Consider the following 12,215-nt stretch of genomic DNA (forward strand, 5'->3'; position numbering starts at 1 on the left):
TCTGCCCAGCACTATCCCTGCCTCCCAATCACCAGTCCCGCTTCCCACCACCGGCTCTGGCACAGACCATATAAGTCTGCCCAGCACTATCCCTGCCTCCCAACCACCAGTCCCGCTTCCCACCACCGGCTCTGGCACAGACCGTATAAGTCTGCCCAGCACTATCCCTGCCTCCCAACCACCAGCCCCGATCTTGACTAAGCTCCTGAGGATCCATTCCTTCTGCACAGGATTCCTTTATGCTTATCCCACGCATGTTTGAATACCGTTACCGTTTTCATTTCCACCACCTCCCGCGGGAGAGCATTCCAAGCATCCACTACTCGCTCCGTGAAAAAATACTTCCTAGCATTTTTCTTGAGTCTTCCTGCAGTGCTCTGTAATAGGCTTTCCTGAGCACGTGTCTCAGTTGCCTATGCCTTATGGGACTTTTCCAATTGGCTGGCCCTTGTCCCTGTGTATGCTGAGCTGTGACCAGCACCTTCTCTCTCCACTGGGGTTGAAAGTGTCTAAGCTGACTTGCTGTACCTTGTTGCATACGCTCCCCTTCAAGCTACTGTAAAATAACCAAGTTTTTTTACCAGTTTAAAAGTATTCACCGCATCTACTCTCTCAGCTCAGTGCTGAGATCTCCTGGCTCCCCTTCTACACAGGGGGAGCTGATAGAGGACAGACTCCCAGTTCTGCAAGGCAGAGACTCTTGTTCAGCACATCTAAGTCAATTTCCTTTGTTTGAATTTGCATTAAAGAAGATTTTAGTTCATGAATTCTGAGACTTCACATTGATATTCTATACTCTGGTTAACTGCATGCTAATCTCCTGAGAAAGCCTACCAGGAGACAGAGCAGCACACAGACAGACAAGGTTGTGAAATAAGGCAAGCACTTTATTCAGTTAATCCTGAAGCCTGTTACTTCACAGGGTCAGGTAAAGTATCTTTAATTCTATGAAAAGTCTCATCGAGCCTGTGGCTGACAGGGCCCAAACCACGGTTTGTGGCATGTGACTACCATGCCCCAAACACAGTCTATAAGCTCTCTCTCTAGGTTTCCAGGTCTGGCCCCAGCCAGACCTCAGAACAAGGCTTCCAAGTCTTCAAATCAAAAGGTTGTCTTACCTCAGCCAGGTCACAGTAGCTAAATGTATGTCATAAAAGGCATATGCTGGTTCTTTAGTTCTTCCTTCCCTGGACCTACTTAACGCCATTCTGGCCCTGCCTTTTATACTTCCTGGTTCCTGTCCTTTTATTTAAATTTTCTAGTTTAATATGTATAAGGTCTGTTTTGACCTAGCAGCTTTTTATCCGATGCGGTGTTTTGTTTTGTCAAACTTAGCACAACCTTCTCGATCTGTAAATTTCTTTTCCTTCTCTACCATGAAGAGTAAAGTAAGAAGGAAATGTATTGATTCACTGTTTTCTTATCAGGCAGCTAAGTTAGGTAAAGACACTTCTTCATTGATATTACAGGCATCAGATCAGGTAATAGCTCTCTCCTGCCCCCCCCCCCCCCCCATGACCACTGTTCTGCATCTGACAGCACAACATTCAGCAGAAATGCAAACATGGCATTTAATCAGCAGATACTGATGCACTATTAGTGCCAAGCACCAAACACCTTAATGCCAGAGATTGTAATGTTTAATGAAGCTCCATGTTGGTCGATATGAATTTGTAAGCTAAACCCTGTCACCCCACCCCCCACCCCATCACTTACAATACACTGTGACCTCTACAAAATTCATATAATCCTCCCTTTGGGAAAATCCTGAAACTGAGATCTAGGTCAAAACTAAAGCAGTCAACTTCAACCACCTGTGGTTTGAGACCTTTGGTCTTACCTGAAGCCCTTTGATGAAGTTCTGAACAGAAAAATCATGATACAAAAAGATGTTGGTGAGCACCTGCAACACTTTCCCACTCGGCCTGAAGGGAAACTGAGTTGTCAGAAGAAGCTGAAGGAAAACAGAGACACATTTAAGTTTTATTTTATCACTAAAATATTTCTCTAACTGATTTCTGTTAGCAAATGTAACACTAGTAAAATGACCTCTAAGGAGTATTCTTTGCAGGGCTTAATTTGTAGATAATAAAGGAAACTGAACTATGAAGCCTAGGGAAAGGACAAGCAAGACAGAGGCAGGAGTAACACAAAAAAATTAGGCTGAATTAGACAGCAGAGTGTTCTGGTCCAGGCTCACCTCTTCCCTCTTCTCCCCTACATGATGTCTAGAAGGAAGAGGCTACAGCAGAACACCCCTGGAGTCACAAAAGAAGTGAAGGAACTGCATTCCAGGTCATGGCCCCAGAAATTAAGCTCTGATTCTTGGTGACACAGCCATGCCTATTTGTTTCATACTTATGCATGAATTGTGCACATAACTGCATGTACTCAGTTAGTCCGTGTGCAGTGAAGCAATTGTAAAGCGCTGCATACGACTGGTAGCGCTATAGAAGTGACTTATAGTAGTAGTAGTAGTAGTAGTAGTGAAGCACTTCTGCCTTGTTTATTATCTGTGTGTCTGTGGGCACTTCTGCCTCGATTTCTTGTTGCTTTGTTCTTAGCCTGTGTGCACTTCTGCTTCTGTTCTTCTCGGTCTGTTTGTATGCTAGGTTCAGCCTTCAGCCATGGTTCTGTTGTTTGTCTGTGTGGGTCAGCTTTGTGTCCTACCTAGTCTGCCTTGCTTGTTCTAGTCCCCTCTACCTTAGCTTCAGCCTTAGTTCTGTTGTTTGTCTTTGTGGGTCAGCTTTGTATCCTGCTTGTGTCTGCCCTGTTTGTCTTCAGCTCCAGTCCCCTTCCTGTTTGCTTTCCGCTTCTGTTCCTACCAAGCTTGTTTGAGTATCCTGAATCCGGCTGCAGTATCCTGAATCCTGTTCTTGTCAAGCTTGTTAGAAAATCCTGAATCCTGCTTGAGTATTCTGAATCCTGTTTCTGCTAAGCTTGCTTAAAAATCCTGAATCCTGCTTGAGTATCCTGAATCCTGTTCCTGCCACGTGTCTACTTTACAAATAGCTTGAATGAGCGATCAAAGTTGGTTTGGCCCCGAAGTGATGGACTCTGATAAGACCTGGTGATTGCAAGCCTAATTGCTTATAACAGAAAATAGCCTGAAACCCAGGAGGAAAGTCTGTTTTGATATTTTTTTGCTTCTGGGTCTCTTGTGTATAGACACACCTGCATAGTGGTTAGGGTGGTGGACTTTGGTCCTGGGGAACTGAGGAACTGAGTTTGATTCCCACTTCAGGCACAGGCAGCTCCTTGCGACTCTGGGCAAGTCACTTAACCCTCCATTGCCCCATGTAAGCCGCATTGAGCCTGCCATGAGTGGGAAAGTGCGGGGTACAAATGTAACAAAAAAAAAAAAAAAAGAGATGTGTAGTTTAGTGTGGTTCCCTTTGAAGAATTACCTGATAGATCTAATAAGATATTACCAATCAAGATGCTCTGAAAGTTATTTAAGTGTTCACTTTTTCATAGGTAACCCAAGTTTAACCTAATTCTTCCCTTGTTTTTCCCTCCCAACCGATGCCAAACAATTCTGTCTAATCCAACTCCTTAATTAGTAAATGGATTTGTATTACAAGATTGAACTGGGGTGGATGGGAAGTGGAGCAGGAAGGGAGAGAACTAGCACCTCAGAAAAGCTGTGACTAAGTTTTATTAGACTTGATCCTTGAACTAATGAAAAAAAGTCCAACAGCAGAAAAAAAAAATGTAACAACCTAAAACATAACCTAACATCTCAACCAGCAATATATAAATTTAAGAAAAATAGCCTTCTTAAAGAAATTAAGCTTGTGGCTATGAGGGCTGTTTTCTCAATTAAGTACTTCTTACCCAGCCATTGGAAAGGTGATTCCTTGCAAGACATGGACCATAGTTGGCAGTGGAGCCCAACACAAGGGAACCTTACAGACACAGGGTAGATATTACCATTGCATGATGGGGCTCATCCACCTATGGGCCGTCCAAGTCTATGTAAGGAATAGGCACCCAGTCTTAGAAACTGCTACATGGCAGATCATCAATCTATATATATAAAACTCACCCTCAACGTTCTATTGTCTGCTGAAGTCACTGAAGCCAAGGTTCGTATGTTCGAAGCTCTGAAGCCACGAAAATCACAGTCTCTGGGCCCCGCCCTCGCGTCAAACGTTATGACGTTGAAGGCGGAGCAGATTCTCACCTCCAACGATCTACTCAGGCCACAAACTCCGGATTTCCACACTGTAGCTCTGCTCCGGCCTCGCGTCAAAACGCGAAGACGTCGAGGGCGGGGCACGAAAACTGCCACCCACACAGAGCTACAACGGAAACAGCAGCGGTGCACGCCACGAACCAGGTAAAACAGCGACGAGCCATGCAGCCATGAAACCCTTGCTAGCGCCTGTTTCATTGCGCTCAGAAACGGGCCTTTGTTTACTAGTGTTCAATAAATAAGTCAAAGCCAAAAACACAAAACTGGTTGTCACGGTCCCAGGCTTTAAACAAACAGTCACGAACTCTGGAACAACGTGAGCCCTTGGCCTACTGTTGTCGAGCAAAACCCCCCAAGCAGGACTGGACAGGATTCAGGATGCACTTGACTTGGCTGGAATCGGATTTGGGAACGGACTTGGCTTGGCTGGAACCGAATGCTGGAACGGACTTGGCTTGGCTGGAACAGGATTCAGGATACTGGAACCGGATTCAGGATGCTCAAACAAGCTTGGCAGGAACAGGATGCAGGATATTCAAGCAGGATTCAGGATTTTCAAACATATTTTACAGTCTGAAATAAGATAAATTCCAGTAACAAGTGAACAAGCAAACAGAACTACACATACTGAATCAGAATGTGGAGGGTTAGGTCTCACAGAAAAGGAGGCAAACCAGTTATACCTGGAGGAGAGCTGAGGAAAAGGTAAGGACTCTGGGGCTGATGCAGAAAGCTACAGTGGGCAGAAGTGCGCGGTTAACGAGAGGAACAATGTAGAAATGGATTCAGTGTGGGAGTTAGCTCAAAGGGTAGACATCAGCATATTAAAATGAATTGTAACTAGGCCATTGGCTCTTTTGCCCCTATGAAGATTTTAAGGCCAGCGCAACACAAGAAATTTATCACCAGGTACGAGGAAACAGAAAGGTATGCTCACCCTCAGCACTGGGACAGAAAAGATTATGTAAGTTTTCGACAATCACTTAAAACAAATTTATTTCAAAAATATGGTGGGAATTGAAGTTAGTTTTTTTATCTGATTGTGTTTTTGATGTTTAATTGTAATTGCTGGATTTGTCCAGCTTCTTTGTACGGAACTCATATTAAACTGCGAGGTACTGAGGTTTACAAAAATAAAGTGTTATGTTATGTCAGATATGGATAATCACATCTTGGGACTAAGGAGAAGTACAAAATACAATTGTGAGCTAAGTAGGGTAAAAGTTAACTTCTCTTTTCCATGTTGGAAATGTATTATTTTATGAATTTTAAATCAGATTGTATACTAACTGCATGCCAACTTGCATTTGTATAAATTAGTATATTACACACTTCTTGCCATGTACTACAAAATATGAAAAATATAATAGTTATTTCATCTGTGTGGACAGAGCTCCATGAATAAGTACATCAATTTAATATTATGAATGATTCTATAAATCACACAGCAGGGCTTGAAGCGGTCCTTTCTGACTTGGCAATCAGTCGAGCCTTTACTGACCAACAGACGCAGCTTTTCCTGCAAACCCAAGTACATACGTTGGAGAAGAGTTACCTTATCGATGACTGTGCCCAGGTGCTGCGTGCAGGAAACAGACTGGAAAAGCTCTATGCAGAGCAGAGAAGAAACAGAATGTGACAGCAGCCTGTGAATAATCATTGGAGAGGTGGCAATTCCAAACACAAGTATAAGTGGCAGCTCCTGAGTGTACAGACTAGTTGAAGAAGAAAGAAAGAAAGAGAAAGAATTAACATTTTACAGGTCTACGGTGCCTGTAATTATTCTGCCTATCCTACATAATAATCAAGTTTCTGGTACCACAATATAATAATGGCCTCCTTTTGTACTTAGAACAAACCCTTTTAGTACAGCACCTATGCTGGTGTCTGAAAGATGTCCAGGGATCTGAACAAGCAATTATAGATAACTTACATTTAGTTGTTCCTGTACCTAGACATCTAACAAAGCCTTACATTTATGATCAGGTAGTCCTGCTTTCTTCAACTCTTCTCCATCTCTCAATAGCAAAAACCATATGTTCATTCCATGGGATACTGTACTGTCTCTGTTCTATGAACTCTAAAGCTTTCAGAGGTTGTAGCTACAGACACTCAAAGTGTAAAAATGTGGCAACATGTATTCTGCATTGTTCTTCATCCCAAAGCCTCATTTTCTTCCCCTTATGTTTAAAGTAACGTAGGCTTTATATACAATCTTATATTGAATTTCCTTTAATGCCGTATTCAGATTAAGCATTGTAAGCACCTCAAACAAGCTAACAATTTAACAAACATTTTTTCAGCCCCATTTTCCCACATTGATGCAGAATGGCACAAATCTGCTTTTGTCGGTGGAAACTGAGCCCATATAGCTGTAAATTGAGCTTTTTAGAGGCCTCTCCCTAGGTATCCAAGGCCTCACCTTTTGGCCTCATTGTCATGCTTACACTGCTTTATCTCTGAATCCCCCTTGCAACAGCTAGATACCTTCACCCTTCCTTATCAGTTAGAAACTGATGGAGACAAACATTCTTTTTTTCTGTGGACATGCATGTTAAGCTGGCCAGGCTCTGCTCACATGTACATATTTGACTGGTCAGGTTCTGCCTCACCTGGGATGGGCACAGCAGGAGTATAACCTACTACGCACTGGTAACTTAGATGCGGGACTTCTTTGGAGCTTTTTTTCCTCTCTTTGGCTTCTTGCCCTCATATTTCATCTCTATGCCCTGTGGAGATAAAGCTGCAAATCTCTGCAGGCCACACCCTTCGTTGCTCCCTCCCCGTACACAGGAGGTTAGACAGCCATGAATACCATCCATCTATAACCAGAAGCTGTGAGCTGTTTGATATGATGCCAGCAGAATAAAAGCATCTATCATATCCTATTTCCTGGGTGAATGTCTGAGTTTTTTTTTTTTTTTTAATTTATAGAAGTCTTTATTAAGCATTGTTAACACATAACAAAGCATATGCAGTTCAGTACAATACAATTTTGGACAAAGTATATTATAACTAACATGAAATACTAAACAAACAAGACATCGGGTACATTGTACGTGTCAGCTCTATATCTACTGTCAACTTGACTTCAAAAATTTTTTGGTTTTTACAGGTTACTTCCCTCCCCCCCCCCCCCCCGATCCCAAACCCACCCAACCTTCCTCAGTTCTCATATCCCCCCCCTAAACCCCCACCCCCTCTGCTCCCTCCATCACTCAACAATATATCAATCAACCAGAACATACATTCAAAAAAGGTGTCCATATCTTTTCCCATTTCGACAACATTCTCCTTTTAGCAGCCGTCAGTCTCTCCATCTCACAGATATAACGCACCCTGGTGATCCACCTTACTAGAGAGGGGACCAGCGGCGACTTCCAGTTTTGAGCCAAGTTAAGTCGAGCTGCATGTAAGGCCCCCCTCACTAAAAACCATTGGTGAGATGACAAACCCTCCGGCCTCTGCCCCAGTAAAAAGACCAGAGGATGCCAATGCACAGATTTTCCCACCCACACCTGAAGACGTGATTGCACGCCTTTCCAATAGGCCTTTGCCTTAGGGCAGGACCACCAAATGTCTCCAACATGTTTTTGGCACTGTAGGAAACGTGATTCAGACGAGCCGGGGTAAGATACCATCTGTAAAACACTTTAATGGCATTCTCTTTCATATGCACAGCTAGTGATGATCGCAATATCCCTCTCTCCAATTTCAACCACTCCTCATCCGAGAGGACAAAGTGCAATTCCTGCTCCCACTTCCTCCTATGCACTAAGGAAGGATTTTGTCGCGCCGCCAGCACTCCATACAAATAAGTAATCATCCCACGCGTACTCCTAGGAGTCACACAGATTTCCTCCAACAAGTGCACCTCCCTCCTTAGGCACTTACCATATACAGGCCCCTTCAAGAAATGCTTCAACTGCAAGTAGCCGTAATGGTCACTAGGATTAAGTTTATAATCTTCCGTTAATGTCGCGAAAGGGATCAGATCCTCTCCAATATGGAGCTGCCCTAGCATATCCAGACCCATTTCTGCCCATCTGAGTTTGTAGTCTATGCACATTTGTCAACCAAAAATACAAAAGAACTCACAAGGTACAATCTAGATCACACACCTGTGCTAGTGTTTCTAAATATAGTATTTCTTTACTATCCCTTGCTATCTGATACAATTGGAACAATTTATTCAGCTGTGCTGGGACCTGAAAAAAATGGTTGTCCAACTTTGAAAAGAATCCCCTCCTCCCCACTAGGGGGCTTTCTACATTAATGAGATCCAGTAATGCCTAACTTGAAGGTATTGCAAGAATTGCTGGATTGGGATAGCCTATGTATACTTCAGGGGCGTATCTGCTATGGGGCCACAGGGGCCTGGCCCCCGCAGATTTGCCCCTGGACCCCCCTACCGACGACACTCTCAACCCCCCCTCCTCCTGCCGTCACTCCGCTGTCGCACCTCACCTCCCTTTGCTGGCGGGGGACCCCAACTCCCGCCAGCCGTCTCCGTCCTTCCTTTGTTTGGGGTTGGTGGTTTCTGACGTCCTGCACGCATGCACAAACAACGTGCAGTGTGCAGGACGTCAGAAACCACCAAACCCAAACGAAGGAAGGAAGGAAGGACGGAGACTTCGGCTGGCGGGGGTTGGGGAAGAGATTTGTCCACCATCCATTGGAGAGAGAGTGCTGGAGAGCTCTGCCTATGCACTGTCTTTATATGGTGTGCATCACAGCTCTCATCTTTGTCTCCATCTGCTGGCTGGCAGACACAACCCATTAGTTCTGGCCAAGTCTGGTATAACAAAAAGAAACAGCCATTTTCCATAAATAAAACATGCCTCACAAATGAAAAATGTTTTATAAAATTACCTCCTAAATCTAGAGAACTGTAGCAGTGGAATCAGTCCCAACAGAACCTCAAAAAGTGCTCTATCCCTCAATCCTTACTCTTTATTCCTACTCCATAAAACACGTTGGCATTTCAACACCACAGTGATTTTTTTTTTGACTGCATCACTGGTCAAATGTTCAATTTACACCTATATGTTAACTAATAGGCTATAGGATCTCAGGGATTTGTCACACTTTGAAGATAGTCATGATATTTTTCATGTCTTCAAAAAGATTTGAAGCAGTGTAAAGAAAAGCTACAAAAATGGTATGGGATTTCAAGATGTATGAGAGACTTACTGACCTCAACACGTATACCCTGGAGGAAAGGAGAAACGGGATGATATGATACAGACGTTCAAATATTTAAAAGGTATTAATCCACAAAAAAAACTTTTAGAGACAGGAAGTTGGTATAACTAAAGGACATGAATTGAGGTTGAATGGGGGCAGACTCAGGAATAATGTCAGGAAGTATTTTTTCATGGAGAAGGTGGTAGATACTTGGAATGCCCTCCCGCGGAAGGTGATGGAGAGGAATACGGTAATGTAATTCAAAACTGTGTGGAAAAAACACAAAAGGAATCCTGTTTAGAAGGAATGTATCCACAGTAGCTTAGCGGAGATTAGGTGGCAACACCTGTAATTGGGAAGCAAAGCCAGTGCTGGGCAGACTTCTACGGTCTGTGCCCTGAAAATGGCAACGACAAATCAAGGTCCGGTATAAAAAGCATCACATACAGTAAGTTTATCTTGTTGGGTAGACTGAATGGACTGAACAGATCTTTATCTGTCATCATCTACTGTGTTACTATGTTCATCCAAAATACTCAATGATACAATAAATTACTAAAGTCAAAACAGAAAAAAATAGAATATGAAGATGGAGAGCCTGATAATTTAAGGTGGATGAGGGTAATTGAAAATTATTAAACATTTGTGATCATCTCTGGGAAAAGGTGACTAAATCCACCAGAAACAAAAAAATGAGGTTTCAATGAATTCTGTGAGAGCAAACAATTTGTAATGCAAAAGTGCAAACCCTATCCTTTTATGTGAAAAAATAAAAAAAAGTTACTGAAGTTCAAACATGTAACTTTTTCAGACTGCTTATGGACCCATGACATGAAAAAAAAAATCAGTCATCATTCTCAATATTTTGGATTTGCTACTTTTGTCACCTCTTCCCAGAGGCATCCCATATAACAATAAACAGAAAAGAAAGAGGATACACAGGGTTTAAAAAACTTGAAAGCACATTTCAGTGCTTCACGAATGAACCATTGGAGTCCAGAGAGTTTGCATTATTAAGCATTTTAGCTTTATAGAAGGATAACTTTGTTTTGTTGGTTCTCTTAACAAATTTTGTATTTTTTACTCTATGGCAATTCCTCTCAATATTCTGAAACCTGAAAAGAGAACCAGATAGAAGATGACTCTGGCAAACATTCAGGCAAAGGAGGATTAGGACACTCCACTAACATAGTAGAAAACAACAGATAAAGACCCATATGGTCCATCCAGTTTGTCCAACAAGATAAACTCATAGCATAAGGTATGATGTGATACTACACATACATACTTGTTCTTGGGTTTGTCCTTGCCATTTTCAGGGCACAGACCGTAGAGGTCTCCTTGGCACTGGCCTTGTTCTCCAACTACTGAAGCTGTCATCAAAGCCCCACTCCAGCCCATCCAATTCTGTCCAGCCATATCAGGGCACAGACTGTAGAAGTGTGCCTGGCACTGGCCTCGTTCTCCAACTACTGAAGCTGAATCTGTCTAGCCATAAACAGGGCACAGACCGTAGCAGTCTGCTCAGCACTGGCTTTGCTTCTCAGTTGCTGGTGTTGCCATCTAATCACCGCTAAAGCTTGTTTGGTTCCATGCCTTCCATACAGGATTCCATTGTGTTAGCAATATTAATTATCGATGACATGGCCAGGGGATGAGCAGAAAGGAGATAAGGTCAGTGGAGTACAAAGTGAATTCCTGGAGCATTTTAAAACAAGCGTGGGATTCCTCTTGCCGATTCTAAAAGAGATGGAGACCAGGCAAAACTGAAAGAGTGTAGAAGATCTTTAAGCATGAAAAAACACTTTGGAGGTGGCCAGTAAACACAATATGGAAAATATTTGGATGAAAATAAATCCAATTGTCTTGCTGGCCTAAAACCAAACGGCTAATGGCAGTGGTGGTCAGTAAGCAGCAAAACAAAGCAGAGGTAGCAGAGAAGGTTCAAGATTAGCCAGAAACAGATTTATTGAGAATTGACCCAACTCAGCCAAGTTTTGGCACTCACGCCTTCGTCAGGGGTGGTCAATAAAAACTTCTTCTTGACACAAAAGTGGAACAATTCCACATACATCCAGCACAGCATCAAAACACATATGTGCTGGTTACTTAGCGCCGCAATACCAGTGTTTTGCTTCTGTTCTGTCATAGTGGTGGTCAGTAGCCAATATGTATATTCAGAGATGCTTGAATAAGTGTATCAATTTAAACACCATGGAAAAAATTAAAACACTGTCACCACTAAATATTTCCTCCACTATGTAAATTTTACAGTGGAAAGGGCAGATGCCAGACAAAAATAACCTAAAGCAAACCAAACCACAGGATAAAGACCAAACATACTTGGATCTCTGAGTGCTTTGGTATCCATGCATTTCTTTTATGTTTCAACGGTTTTTATTGATGATTCAACATTTTGAACAGAATCAATGAAATCAAACTCTTTGTGGTCATAATAACCTGTCTGAGTGCCATACAGACTTCTTAACTGCATCATCAATCTTTTACATCATTTTTTCCCCCCTTTACCCACCCCCCTTAGCATCTTTACCTTGAAGTTCAACAGTTTTTGTTAATGAAAATGCAAGACAAAATCTACATTCTACCCGTTGCTCCATGCATTTCTTTTAAAGACTGGTGGCAGGACTGTTCAACTACCTCTATTTTTGGATGGACTGTCAAGATGATTTAGTTTTTAATTTTGTGCCATATGTTCCACTGTTAATGCTGGAGTGTTGATACCCTGTTTCCCCGAAAGTAAGACATCCCCCGAAAATAAGACCTAGTAGAGGTTTTCCTGAATTGGTAGATATAAGGCCTCCCCCGAAAG

At 42.6% G+C, this 12,215-nt stretch overlaps 1 protein-coding gene across 1 annotated transcript in view; it reads right to left on the reverse strand.

Moving 5' to 3' along the window:
• The window catches only part of LOC115458817 (origin recognition complex subunit 3-like), a gene marked incomplete at its 3' end in the record, with an annotated part of 99,695 nt that overhangs the window by 33,826 nt on the left and 53,654 nt on the right, over positions 1-12,215 (reverse strand). Inside the window, exons 8-9 of the mRNA XM_030188629.1 lie at positions 5,754-5,913; positions 1,841-1,954 (exon numbers count right to left, since the gene is read on the reverse strand). Coding sequence (XP_030044489.1) covers positions 1,841-1,954; positions 5,754-5,913 — 274 coding nt within the window. The remainder of the gene's footprint in view (positions 1-1,840; positions 1,955-5,753; positions 5,914-12,215) is intronic.

Source organism: Microcaecilia unicolor, unplaced genomic scaffold (genome assembly GCF_901765095.1).
Source record: "Microcaecilia unicolor unplaced genomic scaffold, aMicUni1.1, whole genome shotgun sequence".
NCBI lineage: Eukaryota > Metazoa > Chordata > Amphibia > Gymnophiona > Siphonopidae > Microcaecilia > Microcaecilia unicolor.